Consider the following 18460-nt stretch of genomic DNA (forward strand, 5'->3'; position numbering starts at 1 on the left):
GGCCCAACTGTCAGTGTGGGCGTGTGAACCTGTGTCTCCAGCTCCCTGAGGTCGGAAATCAGTTCTTTTTTCTGGCTGGAGTCCTGGTGCCCAGGACAGAGCCTGACCCCCAGTAAGTGGTAGGAAGAGTTTGTTTCAAGAACCACAGTATAAAGGGCCCCGAGTATGTACTTGTGAATAGCAATATTCCTAGGAGGTGTGAATACAGGTCATCTTATTTTTCGTCTCTCTGTCTACCTGTATGGTGTAAATCAGGGGTCCTCAAACTTTTTAAACAGGGGGCCAGTTCACTGTCCCTCAGACCGTTGGAGGGCCGGACTATAGTTTAAAAAAAAGACTATGAACAAATTCCTATGCACACTGCACATATCTTATTTTGAAGTAAAAAAAACAAAACGGGAACAAATACAATATTTGTATTTGCATGTGGCCCGCGGGCCGTAGTTTGAGGACCCCTGGTGTAAATGCTCTACATAGAATGTTGACCAGCTTTCCAGTAAATTATCTAAAACAGTAAATGCTAGCACTCAAAGCGATGGAGAGTTACTTAAAACAATTGTAAATTATTTAAAACAGTGAATCTTGGGGGGCGTTCGATACAGGATCTGTCTGAACAGAGGTCCTAGGTTACCTTAAACCCCCTGGAAATGACTCCAGCCAGTCCTCGAAGCCCGTCAGTATTCCCCCAGCCCACGGCACGGAGGGGGCTGCGACCTGAAACCCGCCCCTGGATCTCCGTGGCCTCGGCTTCCTCCCCTGTGGCGCGGGGTGAGGATCCGTGTGGCACCAGCACAGAGTGGGCAGTCAGTGCCCCTCCCAAGCCCCTGGAGACCTGGCAGGGGTGGGAGCAGATGGTTGTCCCATTTGAAGACGGGAAGACTAAGGCCCGGCCCCTGGAATCTGAACCCCAGAGGGCTGATTTTTATGGCTTCGGTCCCTCCACCCCTGTGCCCATATTCAGGAGCCCCTCCTGAGCCCGCTCTGACACTGCCCAAAAACTGCCCTGCCCGGGAAGGTGACCCTCGCACGTGTCCCCTGTCCCGTGAGCTCCCTGGAGAGAGCAGAGTGTCCCGGCAGGGTGATAAACTGCCGCTCTCAAGTGCTGGCTGAGCCGCGTCACCTCGCTGACCCACGGAGTGATCCACAGCCGACCCCTCTCTCCAGCTAAGAGCCTGTCAGGCCCATCAGGAAGACACGCAGCCTGCGGTTTGCTCTTTGCAGGATGGCGGTTGACAAAACCCAGGCTTCGTTTGTAATAAAAAGCAAAGCGAGGGATTTTTAGATGAATGGACCTTATTCTTTTAGAGCCATTGTGAGTTGACAGCAAAACTGAGCAGAAAGGACAGAGTTCCCGTATTGCGCCCTCCCCAGGCACTTTGCGGTGTGCGGGACATTCGTTAAAGCCAACGAACCAGTGTGGCTCCACTATTAGTACTTAAGGTCTGTAGTTTACAGAGTTCACTCTTATTTTTAGTTGTGGTAAAACACACAGAACTCAGACACATTTACCGTTCTAACCATTTTTGGGTGTGCAGCTCGGTGGCATACGGCACGTTCACACTGTGTGCCACCGTCACCACCATCCAACTCCCAAACCAAAGCCCTGGGCCCGTAACACAGCCAAGGCTCGCTGAGGGGGTGCACACTGTGTGTGCTAAGTGTACGACGACACGCAGCCAGAGTCCTAGTGTGTGCAGCGTCCACTGCCCTGAACACCCCTGTGCTCCGCGTAGCCACTGTCCCTCCCTCCGGACCCCTGCCTCCTTCTTCCTGGCACACTTCCAGTTGGACACACTTCCCAGCACCAGCCGTGGCACCATTTCTCAGCAGCGGAACGGGACCAGAAGTGACTCGAGCATGATGAGAGAGAATCACTGATCGGCTGCCTCCTGCACTCCTCACACTGGGGATCAAGCCCACAACCCAGGCATGTGCCCTGACTGGGAAAAAAACCGTGACCTCCTAGTTCACAGGCCAATGCTCAACCACTGAGCCACACCAGCTGGGCAACATTTGTATTTTTAAAAGAAAGTGGGAGAGAGGGTACATATTTGGATTTGTTTATATATGTACTAGAGGCCTGGTGCATGAAAATCCATGCACTAAGGGGACAGGGGCATCCCTCAGCCCAGCCTGCACCCTCTTGCAGTCCAGGACCCCTTGGGAGATGTCTGACTGATGGCTTAGGCCTGCTCCCTGGGGGGATAAGACCTAAGCCGGCAGTCAGACATCCCTCTGGCAGCCCAGGAGCCCTTGAGGGATGTTCGACTAACACAGTGGTTCTCAACCTGTGGGTTGCAACCCTTTTGGGGGTCGAACGACCCTTTCACAGGGTCGCCTAAGACCATCGGAAAACACATATATAATGACATGTTGTTTTTGTGATGAATCACTATGCTTTAATTATGTTCAATTTGTAACAATGAAATTGGGGGTCACCACAACATGAGGAACTGTATTAAAGGGTCACGGCATTAGGAAGGTTGAGAACCCCTGGACTAACAGCTTAGCCCTGCTCCCCACCTAAGCCGTTAGTTGGACATCCTTAGAACTGCTGCAGAGATGGGAGAGACTCCCGCCACCGCTGCTGTGCTGGCCAGCCATGAGCCGGCTCTGGCTGAGCAGCACTCCCCCTACGAAAGCACACTGACCATCAGAGGGCAGCTCCTGTGTGGAGCGTCTGCCCCAGGTGGTCAGTGAGCGTCATAGCCACCGGTCATTCTGCTGTTAGGGTCAATTACCCTTTTATTATATAGGACAACAGGGCTTCTGAAAAGGATCCAGAGAAACCCAGGGCCCGTAGTTAACTATTTTGCCTGTGGGTGGGAGGGTGGGAACTGGGCATATGGGGGTCAGGGTGCAAGAAAGACTTCCAGTCTGTCTCTTCATACATTTTGATGTTAGAGCCATGTGAAAGTATTACCTATTCAAAAACTTAACTAATTCCTTTTGCCATTTTATTGTAACTCAAAGTTCAAATATGCCCCATTCAGGCTTCTGATGCTGACTCTGGCCTGAAAGCTGCCCACTGAAGGCAGAGTGGCTCCGGGTTCGAGCTGTCGTGTGGCCTCCATGCACAGAAGGCAGCTAGGCCACACCCCCTCCCAGGACTGCTGCCCACATCCGGCCTGCGATGCCCAGCTGAGGCCCAGCCCTCCATCTGTCACTCAGACTGGCAAGCTGTTCACCCTCTTCCTGCCAACTGAGCATCCTAATTACACAATAAATACTAATTGCCCGAGACTAGAATCTTCCGCAGTCACAGACGTTAACCAAAGTCCCGCCTAACGAGCCTCACCATTAATTATCTGGGCTCGCTGCTCCAAATTTAATTAAGCCTTGGCAGGAAATAGCCCTCGACAGAGGATGATTGAGGAAACGGAATTTGCAAAGATGCCCTCTTCTCATCGGGTGGCCTGGCAAAGCTGCTCCAAATCTTCCTTCCGAGCACCCGGGGTTTTCCCAGTGAACAGGGGACACTGGAGAAGGGAGCCTGCATTTACCCAGTTGAACCAGACATGGCTGCACACATCATCTCATCGAATCCTTGCAATCACGGCAGAGCTCGGCCTCTACTTTACAGATGAGGAAACAGAGGCTCGGAGAGGACCAGTGACGGGCCAGGCAATTGGCAGAACCAGGTCGGTCTGAGTTGCAGGCCCATACGTTCCACTACTCGTTGCTGGAGGAATGGTCTTAATGATGCTCTGACCTTGAACTTGTGGGTTTTTCCCCCAATAACATTTCTAAGCAATATTTCATTTTAGTCTCACATTTGTTTATTAAGAAAAAAGCTGAAGCATCTGACGCTTAGGGAAATGGTGATGTACACACAGCCCCACAGTGGACCTGGGTCAGATTGCCTGTTCTAGTCCTGGCTCATCCTCCTGGGGTTCCTTAAACTTCTTGAATCTAAGACTTGATTTCTACGTTAGTTAGAGTAAGTATTGCTAGCTGCTACATCAAGCAACTTTCAGATCTCAGTGGCCTAGTACAGTGATGGCGAACCTTTTGAGCTCGGCGTGTCAGCATTTTGAAAAACTCTAACTTAACTCTGGTGCCGTGTCACATATAGAAATTTTTTGATATTTGCAACCATCGTAAAACAAAGACTTATATTTTTGATATTGATTTTATATATTTAAATGCCATTTAACAAAGAAAAATCAACCAAAAAAATGAGTTCGTGTGTCACCTCTGACACGTGTGTCATAGGTTCGCCATCACTGGCCTAGTAGAATAAGAGTTCATTTCTTGTTCCCTCAAAGCAAGGGGGTGACCCTCAGGGGGCCTGCCATGAGCAGTGGCCCAGGGACCCAAGCTTCTTCCATCTATGCAGAGGTTGTAAACCTAGGATCCACTATTGTACCCTTGAGATGAAATTCAGGGGCCTATTAACTTAAATTGGGGAAAATACATGATTGTTTTCTTTATTCTCTAACTAAAATTTAGCATTTTTCTTTAATGATGAGCCTAGACAACAAACCAGTTTACCTGTGAATTTGCTACCAATGGAAGTCACAGATATTTCTTTATCACATTACAGTTGTTGCAGACGTCCTGAATTACTGACACTTATTCATGACTTTGAAAGTGGCAGTGTTAAACTGCCGCTAGCTTGCATGTGATCAAAGACTTCCTGTGTATAGATGCTTGGTTTGAAGCAGCAGGCCTATCTATCATTACTGAAAAAATATATATATATACATACACATACACACACACACACACACACACATATATATAATGTCTAAGCGACTGTTAAGGCAGAATGACTGGAATGACCTGTTGCTATGACATGCACTGAGCAGGCAGGTGAGTTGTTAGGAGTGAGCAGGCAGGCAAGTGAGTGGTTAGGGGCGAGCAGGCAGGCAGGCAGGCATGCGAGCAATTAGGGGTGAGTGGTCCCAGATTGCAAGAGGGCACAAGCCAGGCTGAGGGACCCCCTGTGTACTGGGCCTCTAGTGTAGTAATAATTGTTCAGCTACAAAATGGTAGCATTGCAGCTCTCACATGGGTGACCTTTACCTTGCTTCCCAGCATTCCCTATTGATGATTATTTGTTGATCAGTTCACAAATAAGCAAAGATCTGGCAGAAACCATTTTAACCAAGTGATCAAATTTAGCATCACTGGCGTTGTGTGCCTCCTGAGTGGATGTGTCAACCCAACATCACCGATACAGTGTCCTTCCCCAAAACATTAAACCTGAATCTAATCATTAGGAATCAGACAAACCCACACTGTGGGTTCTCCAACACGATAAATGTCAAGGAGTCTGGCCACGGTTTAGCTGGGTCCTCTGTTCTGGGTCTTACATGGCTGCAATCAAGACGTCAGCCAGGGCTGTGGTCTACTCTGGAAGCTCGACGGGAGGAACATCTGCTGCAAGCTCACTCAGCAGAATTCATTTCCCTGCAGCTGTGTTACTGAGGGCCCCAACTTCTTGCTGCCCCTCAGCTGGAGGCTGCCACCAGGTGCTACATGCTACCCACAGTCCCGACAGCTAGGCTTCCTCAACACGGCCACTCCCCTCATCGAGCCGACGAGGAGAACCCAGCCTGCTAGGACGGAATCTTGCACTGTGTAATGAAGTCACCAGGCTGGCGTCCTAGCACCTTTGCCTTATAATGTAACCAAATTGAGACAGCGACATAGCATCACATCTGCCATATTCTGTTGGTCCCAACTGCACTCCTGAGGAGGGAATTACACAAAGGCAGGGATACCAGGAGGCGGGCAATCATTGTCGGTCACTTAGGGTCTGGCTGCCACAAATGATGGAAAGAACCCATTCGACAATTGCCACCCCTATCCCTAACCACTGCTGAACACTTATTTACTGAGTATTTATAGGTGAGCACTAAAGCTGACCTCTTCCTAATTTAACAGTAGTTATCACTGGGAAGGACGTGGATGGGGTGGTGCTAAAAGGGCACTAGAACCTTTTGCTCTGTGTACAGGGATGCTTGGAATTTTTACAATGAGCATGTATTATGTAATTTTAAAATACAATTAAGATAAAAAAATTGTATACACACAGTGTGACTTCAACTATAAGCTGCTTTTCTCTCCACTTCTGGACCTTCCTACATACATACACAATGAGGAAAAAAGACTGGAAGGAAACAGGCCATATGGGAAGACTTATTAGTTTGGACTACTGGTCTATCAATGCATGAGGCTTTATTCTTTATACTTTACTGTGTTTTTCACAATTAAGGAATATTACTTTCATAATTAAAAAAAAACACCCAAATGATTTAAAATGCTTTTGCAGGTCTCATTTTATGGATAAAAATAAAGCAAACCCTCTTGTTTACTTTCTGCAGAAAGGCAATTTCCTGCTTGGGTGGCTGATGGAGTGTCGGCTCCTAGAGAGCAGCGAAATAAATCAGATGGCAGCAGGGAGCACACACCTGCTTCCCCTCACACTGATAAAGAACAATTAACTCTCATCAGAATGTACCTGGCTTTGCCCCAGGACTAAGTATTTTTTGAAAAAAAAGATGGCAGGTTTTCTCCAGTGACTAAAAGCTATTAGAAGGTTCTAGCCAAGATGGGAAATAGAAGACTCTGTACCAGACAGATCGGGTAAGCAGACATGTTCAGCAACCAGACAGTTCAAGCCCATGGCTATCTGAAAACAAACAAAAGATACGTTTGATCTCATTCTTATAGCTAATTGGAGGACCTTAATGGGTCGCTAAACTTGTTTGCTTGTCTGTGAAATCATGGGAATACGAACTTCTATCAAAGCCAATTGACCAGACCACATCTGCAGACAAAACAAACAGAACTCAGAACCAGACCCTCCCCCCCCCCCCCAATGAGGCTTCTCAAGCTTGCTGCAGCAAGGGAGAATGTGTCCTCAGGGGCACCTCAGTAGGGGAGACTAGAGGGGCTTCTTACCGGGTTTGTATTGTGTTGGATGATCGCGAGTGGCATTAAAGAATCAGGGGCCAGCCCTAGCCTGTTTGGCTCAGTGGATAGAGTGTAGGCCTGCGGGCTGAAGGATCCCAGATTTGATTCCGGTCAAGGACACATGCCTGGGGTGTGGGCTCGATCCCCAGTAGGGGGCATGCAGGAGGCAGCCAATCAACGATTCTCTCTCATCATTGATGTTTCTCTCTCTCAATCCCTCTCCCTTCCTCTCTGAAATCAATAAAAATCTATTTAAAAAAGAATCAGGGGAGAAACCAAGATGGCGACATAGGTAAACACCGGAAATTGCTGCCTCGCACAACCACTTCAAAAATACAACTAAAAGACAAAACGGACATCATCCAGAACTACAGGAAGGCTGGCTGAGTGAAAATTCTACAACTAGAAGGAAAGAGAAAAGCACCGAGACTCAGAGGAGGTACGGAAGTAAAGTGCAGAGGTACGGAAGCGCACACTGAAAGGACTGACAACTGAGGACGGGGCACACGTGGAAAGGGCTGGCAGCTGAGGACACGGTTGTCTTTTTCAATCGGGAGGGAGTCTCAAGCTCCCGACTGCTCTGAACTCCAGTTCTGGGTGAGTCTCTGGGGACCCAGACTCATAAGGGGAGAAACTGGACTGTCTGGCATTGGGCAGAACTCGAGGGCGGCTTTCTCTCAGAGGTTCTTGTAGCGATTACCAGGACATTGAGACACGGGGTCTCTTAGGGTAGGACTGGGGAGCAGCCATAGTTGCTTGCTCCACCCTGTTGATTCCCTGAGACCCTGCCCCACCCAAGCTGTGCACAGAGGCTTTTGCATATGAAAGGCCTGGCCCTTTGCAATCTGAAAATTACCTAACAAACTGCAGCTGAATTAGAGAGACCCAGAACTTCCAAGAGAAGGCCCAAGGCCCCACAGCAGCTTGCATTGCTTCACAGCTGGGCCTCATCTGGGCACCTCCAAACCCCAAACAAAGAAGAGGAATCTCTCCATAGCTCCTGCTGGGTAGCCTCAGGCAGAGGCTAAATTAGCACCTCCTTAGAGATCCAAGAGCCGGTGTACCCAGTGGTCAGAGTGGGATCATCCAGATTACAACTCCTCAGATCCATAATGGACACACTTAGGGGGCAGACTCAGTGAGCACCAAAGCCCCACTGAAGCAAGTCTTGCCCCAGAAGGGTGTCTTCAGCACAGAAGTTCTCCCACTGCAGACACAGCTGATTCTCACAGCCAATTGGCCTGGAGGACAATTCCTCCCAGTGATACCTACAACAATCAAGACTTAACTACAACAAGACTGTGCACAAAGCCCACAAAGGGGTACACCAAGAGTGTCCACCTCAGGTAATTGGGGAGGCTGAGCCACTGGGCCCTATAGGACACCTAATACAGAAAGCCACTCTATCAACACAGGGAAGCAGCCAAAATGCGGAGACAAAGAAACAAGTCACAAATGACAGAAATGGAGGAAAGCAAACTACTGGATATAGAATTCAAAACCACAATTTTAAGGTTTTTCAAGAATTTTCTAGAAACCACTGATAAATTTAGTGAGACCCTCAAGAAATCTAGTGAGACCCTCAAGGTTATGAAAAAGGACCAACTAGAAATTAAGCACACACTGACTGAAATAAAGGATATTATGCAGAGTTCCAACAGCAGACTAGAGGATCACAAGAATCAAGTCAAAGATTTGAAATATGAAGAAGAAAAAATCGCCGAACCGGTTTGGCTCAGTGGATGGAGCGTCGGCCTGCGGACTCAGGGGTCCCGGGTTCGATTCCGGTCAAGGGCATGTGCCTTGGTTGCGGGCGCATCCCCAGTGGGGGGTGTGCCGGAGGCAGCTGATCGATGTTTCTGTCTCATCGATGTTTCTAACTCTCTGTCCCTCTCCCTTCTTCTCTGTAAAAATCAATAAAATATATTTAAAAAAAAAAAAAAGAAGAAAAAATCACCCATCCAGAAAAACAAAAAGAAAAAAGAATCCAAAAATATGAAGATAGTGTAAGGAGCCTCTGGGACAACTTCAAGCGTACCAACATCAGAATTATAGGGGTGCCAGAAGAAGAGAGAGAGCAAGATATTGAAAACCTATTTGAAGAAATAATGACAGAAAACTTCCCCTACCTAGTGAAAGAAATAGACTTACAAGTCCAGGAAGTGCAGAGAACCCCAAACAAAAGGAATCCAAAGAGGACCACACCAAGACACATCATAATTAAAATGCCAAGAGCAAAAGACAAAGAGAGAATCTTAAAAGCAGCAAGAGAAAGACAGTCAGTTACCTACAAGGGAGTACCCATACGACTGTCAGCTGATTTCTCAACAGAAACTTCGCAGGCCAGAAGGGAGAGGCAAGAAATATTCAAAGTGATGAATGCCAAGAACCTACAACCAAGATTACTTTATCCAGCAAAGCTATCATTCAGAATTGAAGGTCAGATAAAGAGCTTCACAGATAAGAAAAAGCTAAAGAAGTTCATCACCACCAAACCAGTATTATATGAAATGCTGAAAGGTATCCTTTAAGAAGAGGAAGAAGAAAAAGGTAAAGATACAAATTATGATCAACAAATACACATCTATCAACAAGTGAATCTAAACATCAAGTGAATAAATAATCTGATGAACAGAATGAACTGGTGATTATAATAGAATCAGGGGCATAGAAAGGGAGTGGACTGGCTATTCTTGGGGGGGAAAGGGGTGAGGGGGATGTGGGAAGAGACTGGACAAAAATTGCGCACCTATGGATGAGGACAGTGGGTGGGGAGTGAGGGAGGAGGGTGGAGTGGGAACTGGGTGGAGGGGAGTTATGGGGGGGGGGGGAAAGAGGAACAAATGTAATAATCTGAACAATAAAGATTTAATAAAAAAAAAAGAAAGAAAAGAAAAGCTGACACCAAGGGGGAATGGGAGCCAAGAAGGGAAGTGTCCTGAGCAGAGGAGAGGTCTGGAGGTGGAGACCAAGAAGTTCTGGGGGAATGCACACGTTCATCAATTTGGTGTTCTTTGTAATCCCAGAGGAAAATTACCGTCTCAGGTTCAGCCTGTCCTCACCTCAACAAAATGTCTTCTATACTATTTAGCATTTGCATGTGGAACAACCGTAGTCTCTAGATTTATTCTGAAACATAGGCTTTTAAAGGTTTTCCCTAAACAAGGTGGTGGGTGGTTCCGGGGCAGAAAGTGTTACTGAAGAGAAACAAAAGGGGATTTCAGATTCAAACTCCTGACCTTGGCCGGCAGGTCCCTACCAGATCGGCCCCCTCTCCCCTTGGCCCTCACTCTGCTCCAGCACGCTGGCCGCATTGCTGCTCTGCTCCTATAACACCCCACGAATGCCCGTGCAGATGCTTTGCGCTTCTTGAACCTCCTGCCTGGAAAGCCCACTCCATGTATTGCATGGCCCGTCCCTTGATCCAGGTCTTGCACAATTGTCGCCTCTGCCTTCCTCCCTATCACCTCTCTTTATACCTTCACCTCATTTGGTTTGTATTCATGGCACTTAACACCAAGTGACGTGCCTATGGTCTGCCTTCCCCGCCTGAATCTAAGTTCACAAGGGCAGGGACCTCTGTTGTCACCACTCTATTCCCAGGTCCTGGAAGGGGCTAGCACACAGGTCCTCATAATCTGAACGACTTGGATGTCTTGTTATGACTTAGAGCTATTTCACCAGTTTTTAAAAAATTGATTTCAGAGAGAATAAGGGAGAGGGAGAGATAGAAACATCAATGATGAGAGAGAATCATTGATCCGCTGCCTTCTGCATGCACCCTACGGGGGATTGAGCCTGAAACCCTGACATGTGCCCTGACCAGGAATCGTACCATGACATCCTGATTCAAAGGTCGACACTCAGCCAGACACACCAGCCGGGCACTTTTTTTTTGAGATATCGTCTATAAATGAGGCTTCTGTATGTAACACACTTGACACTCAGTGTTCTTACAAAAGGAAGTTTCGCTTACTGTGAGGTGCTTGAGTCCGTGTCTGTGGGAGTGCAGAATCATTTACTCCATGTTTACTAGGGAGTTAATAGGAATTAACGCGTTCAGAAAAACCACTAAGACTTTCTTCTCTGTCACTTCTTACAGCCTCAAGTGCCTTAGGCCTTTAGCCCCTGACCATCTTCTTTGGCTTTTCCAGTTCTTTCCTTCCATCCCATCCAGACCAGGATGCCCCTACCGGCCTTTTCCAAGACAGCTGGCCTCCCGCAATGGGAGCTGCAGCCAAGGAGGCATATTTGAGTAGCCCGGGGGTTCCCCCACAGGGCGAGATGGATCTTCCTAAGTCAAGGCCAGACTGCCCAGCCCAGCATCCTACTCCCCATCAACTGCACAGACAGGGTGAGCCTGGTTCCACACATTTTAACAAAGCCCCTGCTCCCCCTTGCAAGTGTTTGTTCTGTAGCAATAGAAGTGGTAGTTGTTGGTAAGCACAAAGTCTAGAGAAAGGGAAATCTTCTTAGGATAATAAACTTATTTTTACACCGACACATGAATACAGAGCAGTATAAGAGCTCTGAGAACATATGTGTGTGTATGTGCACATACATACGATGTCCTTAAATGACTGCATTGTATTAGGAAGGAAAAATATTCGGCCCTCATGCAATCCTTTCAATTAGGCCAAAGAAGGTTTCGTGTTCTCTGAGGGTAAAGGAGAACCCTTAAAAACCCCCCGAAAAGTCTGTTAGTGGTCAAGAATATTGAAACTGAAACTCAATGAGAGATTTAAGTAATAATCTCGGAAGCACTTTGTCAAACTATTTCCAAAGCCAAGAATGTGTAAAAGCTGAACAAAAGATTTAGAGCCATACCAACAAAAGCCAGGACATGCGGAGACGGGAAGTCTGGAATACACGATGATGGAGCATGTGCTGTTTTCCATTTTAAGTATGTAACCTGGTTTTAATCATTTTCCAGAAATGTTTCCAAATTAGAGGGAGGGGGGCAACCTTTAAAAGATATTAACAAACCCCGCCTGGCTCACTGCTTGAGCATTGACCCATGAACCTGGAGGTCACGCTTCCATTCCCGGTTGCAGGCATCATCCCTGGTGTGGAGTGTGTAGGAAGCAGCCGATGAAAGATTCTCTCTCATCATGATGTTTTTATCTCTCCCTTCCTCTCTGAAATCAATAAAAAAAATGTTTTTAAAAAAAATGTTTTTAAAAAAAATAACAGATACTAAGAAGACTGAGCTCTTTACTCTGTGTGAGACCAGATCTGACTCCGCAGCTCAGACTCTGACAGGCTAGCATCCCTGAGAACAGAACCGATACAAATCCTATAGGTTTGTGAGTCGACACCCCCACCCGCAATACCTCATGCCCACTTCTAGATGACGTGGTACTTTCTGCCTTTTTCATTCATGCTAAGTTGAAAAAAAGCCCAAACACACCTAGGATGACCTCTAAGATTTTTCTGGTACATGTAGCAGTGCACCAAAACGTTTGAACAATTTACAATTAAAGTCACAGGTCAACTGACGTCACAGCAGAGCTCTCATTAAGGACAGAAACTCTGGCCAGGTTTCCAGCTGGGCACCGGCAGGAGGCTTCAGACACTCCTGACTGGAAGACTCTCCCTCGCACAGCCTGAGCCACACACGGGGTGGGGCAAGAGGAGGTTACAGTTGTATGTGAAATGCAGAGTATTATTTATGGCTGACTGTATTTTTTCCGTATGAACTGTAAACTACTTTTGCCCCACCATGCATATTAATTACACTAGAGACCTGGTGCACGAAATTCGTCCGGGGAGGGAGGGTTCCCTCAGCCCAGCCTGCACCCTCTCCAATCCGGAACCCCTCAGGGGATGTCTGACTGCTGGTTTAGGCCTGGTCCTGGGCAGTCGGATATCCCTCTCATAATCCTGGACCACTGGCTCCTAATCACTCACCTGCCTGCCTGCCTGGTCACCCCTAACTGCCCCCCCCCAGAGCCTGGTTGCCCCCAACTGCCCCCCCCTGCTGGTCTGGTCGCCCCCAACTGCCCCCCCTGCTGGCCTGGTCGCCCCCAACTGCTCCCCTGCTGGCCTGGTCTCCCCTACTGCTCCCACCACCAGCCTGGTCACCCCCAACTGCCCCCCTTTGCTGGCATGGTCTCCCCCTACTGCTCCCCCTGCTGGCCTGGTCGCCCCTAACTGCCCCCCCTGCCAGTCGCCCCTAACTGCCCCCTGCTGCCAGCCAGGTTGCCCCCAACTGCCTCCCTCTGCCAGCCTGGTTGCCCCTAACTGGCCCCCCCGCCACCCTGGTTGCCCCCAACTGCCCCCCCTGCTGACCTAGTCACCCCCAACTGCTCCCCCTGCCATCCTGGTCGCTCCACGCAGCCTGCTGTTCAGTTGTTTGGTCGTCCCTCACTAACCCCCCTGCCAGCCTGGTGGTAGGCAGCCATCTTGTGAGGACGTGAGGGTCAATTTGCACTTTACCTCTTTATTATATAGGATCTGAAGAGAGACCACAAGAGCCCAGGGGGCAGAAAAAGAATTGAGATGTGTAGGAAAAAAGAAAAGTCAGAACAGACATTATATTGGACCTAAAACAAAAAAAAGTCTCTCTTCAAAGAATAACTTTGTAATATCTCTGCACTGGAGTGTTTTAAAAATGCAAAGATTGCTGAAATAGATTTGATTTCTAAACGCACAAGCAGGGGCTATGGATGTCCTGAGGTAGAGGCTGGAGGTGTAGGCTGAGAAAAGAAAAAAGGGCGGAGGAAGGTGATGAATGATTGAGAATGGAAGGAATTTGGTGCAGGGGTCGGGGAGGGGAAACAGTGCACACACTGGGAAAGGACAGCCCACTGAGAACCAACCACGAGTGATACCAGCTGCTGCCATCCGCTTGATCGTCTGGCCATCTGGAACGGTCTGGCTTAATGGGGATAAAAAACTATTATTTTTTAAAAAGGTAAATGCACAGTAAATTTTATGTTTATAAAAAGATTTATATCAATCAGGCCTTTAACATGTCAAAGTAAATTTGCAAAGTTTGCCCTGGCTGGCGTGGTTCAGTGGTTGGAGTGTTGGCCTGTGCGCTGGAGGGTCTCAGGTTCGATTTCCAGTCAAGGGCACGTACCTGGGTTGCAGGTTATATCCCTGCCTGGTCCCCCTCCCTGAGGTTGGGATGCATGCAGGAGGCAACCAACTGATGCATCTCCTTCACACTGATGTTTTGTTCTCCTCTCTCTCTCTGCCCCTCCCTTCCACTCTAAAAAAATAATGGGGGAAAAATATCCTCACTCTTTGGGTGAGGTATATCAAAAGGGGAAAAAAGTATTTGTAAAGTTAAGTAGAGGAAAATACAAAAGCAGACAGAATTATCAAAAAGAAAACCTTTTATTTATGTCACTAAATACAATTAGTTTCCCTGATTACAACCCATGAGTATCAGTAAAATACAGGCTGGTCTGTACAGAGGTGAACCACCCAGCATCTGTGTGTACATATATACATGGAACCACCAATTTCAGAAAAAGCGGAGCTGAGCTTGTTAAATTACCGTCTGTTTTAGAAACTCTTACCATTTGAGGGAAATTAGAGGAAGATTTAGGTAGCAGAGTATAATAACTTAAAAAGTTAAAAGCTTGTAGTGATAAAATAATCTTGGGCACCCTCCTCAGGAATTTGAAGCCATTGACCTGTTACAGATCCAAAGTCTGGAAAAAGACAACCAATCATTGCAACAACTGGGTTCAGTTCATTTGCCATGGGGTTGGTCATGGTGCATTTCCGGTGTATAAGTCAACAAAACAATCATGACCCAGAGGTGAAGCAAAGCCTAAAGAAAGAAAAGGTAATTTGTGGATTAGTCAGTGATCCCATCTTCACCACAGGCCCAGTGAGAGGTGCATGGAGGGCAGGAACCACATCTTGGTTGTCAGTGTGTTCCTGTCCAGCACTGTGTCTAACATTCCAGGGGCTCAGTGCGTGTTTATTGGGTAACTAATGAAGAAATAGATGTACAACCGATGGAGGGTAGTAGTTACAATTCCTGCATATTTCTCAGTCAAGAGGAGAAAAGTCCTCAACTCATTCATGATAAGCACATGGGCCCCAAACAACCAGGTGATTAATGGCTGGAGAGCCATGAAGTGGCTGGGGAGGCTCTTTAAGAGCAGTCAGAGCTGGTGTTCTGAAAGAGGGCTTGGCCATGCTTTGGTGAAGAGCGGGGGAAGACGTGCTCGACAGGAATGCTGTGCCAGGGTTCAGAGGGGATTTGGGGTCCAGCACAGGACCTCCATTGACAGTCCCACTAGCTCCCTCGTGGCCGGGGGGCAACGGCGTGAGGCTCCATCGCTCAAGCATCACTGGCGCGAAGCATCGCGTCTCATGCTGACAGAGCACATGTTCTTCAGAATCTCCCACCGGAAATCAACCCAAATGTGGACACATTCTGAATCCTTTCTGAGGCCAATCTTTTTCCTCTCATTCTCTCCACCCCCACTTCTTAAAAACTTTTCTTTTTAAAGGAGTAACTCTTCCCTCTAGTGGATCAGAGAGAAATTTCTTTCTAAGGGTGCTTTTATTCCTTTTGAAGAAGAAAATGCCTGTTTTAATTCAACCCAACTACTTTTAGCATCCCCATTCAGAACAGTGAGTGAGTTTTTTAGGCTCATAGGACACGTGAAATGGCATGCCTGACTCTGGTAACCATTATTAGAGCTAAGAAATCTGAAAGAAAATAAATCAACCTTGAGACCGTTTTAGAAAACAAAGCAAAACACATGAAAGCAACTTTACATCAAGATAAAAATAAAATCGTTTTGTATTGTATTTTTTATCATAAGAGGGGCTCAGCAATGGAGTTAACTGTTAAACTGCACTAAAGTTAATTTTATTGTAGGAAAAGTCTTTGAGCAATTTATATTTTAGACATAACAAATGGTTATTTTCACTTGCATTACTAAAAATGAATTATCTTTCAAAACTGACTGCTAAACTTTCAGTCAAAAAGACCAGCAGCTGCCTGGCTGGTATAACTCAGTGGCTGAGCCTCAACCCATGAACCAGGAGGTCATGTTCAATTCCTGGTGAGGGCACATGCCTGGGTTGCAGGCTCGATCCCCAGTAGGGGGCATGCAGGAGGCAGCCAGTCATGATTTTCCCATCATTGATGTTTTTGTCTCTCTCTCTCCCTCTCCTTTCCCCTCTCTCTGAAGTAAATAAAAACGTATTTTATTTTTTAAATATATTTTATTGATTTTTTACAGAGAGGAAGGGAGAGGAATAGAGAGATAGAAACATTGATCAGCTGCCTCCTGCACAACCCCTACTGGGGATGTGTCCGCAACCAAGGTACATGCCCTTGACCGGAATCAAACCTGGGACCCTTCAGTCAGCAGGCCGGTGCTCTATCCACTGAGCCAAACCAGTTAGGGCAATAAAAACATATTTTAAATAAAAAGACCAACAGCTGAAAAAATCCTCGTTAAAAATCAAGTGCAGCATTGTTTTTTAAGACAAGTTCACTTACCATATATATAATTACAAAAACTCGTGCTATGGGGTATCTTCGGAGAAAAATTCCCAGACGGATACTGTGCAAACGGTAGTGGGGTGGAGAGAAGAGAAAAGAAGAGAGTTAGACTAACAACAGATCTACCTGTGGCAATGTCTAATAATGCATTTTGACATTTCCCTCATTTATACTAGTTCTGCGGCCACCATAAAGATTTATTTATAGTAGATTAAATAATTATTTGAAATAATCATATAGAAATGCCATAGTGTAAACAAATACTTTTATCATCACTTTGATTTAGCTTTTAAACAACTTGGTCCTTCTCTAAATCATTTTTTCATTTAGGAACTAAGTTATAAAACACAAGGTAAATGTGAAAACAAGAATAGGAGAAAGTCTAGTTGGAATCAATCTGCAAATTACTAATCAAAAAGCTTTTGTATGGATACTATGCTTCCCAAAGACACAAAACTGCAGAAAACCAAGTAAACACTTAAACAAATGAAGTGTGAGGAGCAATATGATGTCCAGACCTTGCCCCTCACACCTTTTGCCATTCCCCCAACAAGATGGACACAGGGACAAGCAAATACACCTTCTCTACCTTACTGTTTCTCTGACTGCCACTAGCACAATGCCTTGTATACCGGCTCTCTAAAAATTATGCAGGCTGAATAAATGAAAGTTGAAATAGATGTGCATATTAATTTGGAGATGACGATGGCATCCTTGGTCCATGACTTTGGGAATCTTAGTAAATCCTCCTCCTTAGTTGTAACACCACAGCTATATCTGATACATAAAGGTAAAAAAGATTGCTCTTTTATGCAATAACTCATTGAAACCGTGTTTAATTATAAGACAAAAGAGTTTAGTAGGATATTTAGACATGAACTTTATCAATGCTATATATAAACTGTTAAGACATTTTTCCCTTTAAAAGATAATAAAAGACAAATTATTAATCTTTTATTATTATACCACTTAACAGCGAAATAAACTGTTATTTATGGGTAGCACATGTATGAAAATGATAACGGGGGTGGTTTCAATTTGCAGGAGTCCCTGAGCATCAATGAATGTTTGGTGGTTTCTTCTAGCAAGTCTTTTGCTTCATTTATTTTGGTTGCTAAGTACAGAGCTCCACCTTTATCTGGGTGATTCAAAATCATGATTCTCTGTGAGCTGTTCTAATCTCGGCCTTGCCAGCAGATGGGTTCACATCCAAAATAAGAATAGCTTCTCGCCGACTCGTTTTCTGTTCAAATCCTCCTTTATAGGATAGTAGGATGAAAGGCGAGGTGTGAAATCTTCTGTGATTACTTGTTCTACAGGTTTCCAGGCCTGAATTACACAGTGACCTGCGTATGCAAAAGCTGCAATACCCAGTCCTGCAGCATCAAGCTTCCGGCCATCCTTGGTCGATCTCCAAGTCCGCCCATGTGGTCAAGGGAGGTGGGTGCTCAGCATAACACCAGCATCGCCAGTGGGGGTGATGCTGCCAAGGGCAGCCGGGGCACTGCGGCAGAGGAAGACCTAAAACCTTTTCTGACAACTATCTAAGACCTTTATTAACAGGTGCTAGCCGTCTGTTGAATTTTTTTAAAAAAATCAAGTTGTACACTTTTATTACAAATTAAAAATGAGGTTCTTAAAAAATCTCAACTTGCCAGGTATAAAACAATTTAAAAACCTCTAAAGGTGTATTAAGAAAAACCAGGTTTTTTTGTTTGTTTGTTTGTTTTTTTAACATGTTTGTCATTACCAAAAAAGAGACATCTTTAGGTAAAAATATTAAAGTCCCCATGCTGCATAGCTGGTCAATGGGCAAAAAGCAAGAACTTAAGATCTTCAGCTCCAATCTTTTTTGTTGTTGTTAATCTCACATGAGGCTATTTTTTCCATTGCTTTTTCAGAGAGAGTGGGAGGTGTGTGTGTGTGTGTGTGTGTGTGTGTGTGTGTGTGTGTGTGTAGAGAGAGAGAGAGAAAGAGAGAGAAATATCAATGTGAGAGAGACACACATCGACTGGTTGCCTCCCGCATGTGCCCCCCAGGGACAGGGAGCAA

General features: G+C 46.2%; 2 protein-coding genes across 3 annotated transcripts in view; one reads left to right on the forward strand and one right to left on the reverse strand.

Moving 5' to 3' along the window:
* LGMN (legumain) overlaps positions 1-18460 on the forward strand; it is a 254837-nt gene that overhangs the window by 141020 nt on the left and 95357 nt on the right. The window lies entirely within an intron of this gene.
* Positions 14250-18460, reverse strand: part of GOLGA5 (golgin A5) — a 35544-nt gene continuing 31333 nt past the window's right edge. For both annotated transcript variants that reach the window (XM_059687531.1, XM_059687521.1), the window contains exons 12-13: positions 16406-16469; positions 14250-14710 (exon numbers count right to left, since the gene is read on the reverse strand). In XM_059687531.1, coding sequence (XP_059543514.1) covers positions 14630-14710; positions 16406-16469 — 145 coding nt within the window. In that variant the 3' untranslated portion in view covers positions 14250-14629. The remainder of the gene's footprint in view (positions 14711-16405; positions 16470-18460) is intronic.

Source organism: Myotis daubentonii, chromosome 1, assembly GCF_963259705.1.
Source record: "Myotis daubentonii chromosome 1, mMyoDau2.1, whole genome shotgun sequence".
Taxonomy (NCBI): domain Eukaryota; kingdom Metazoa; phylum Chordata; class Mammalia; order Chiroptera; family Vespertilionidae; genus Myotis; species Myotis daubentonii.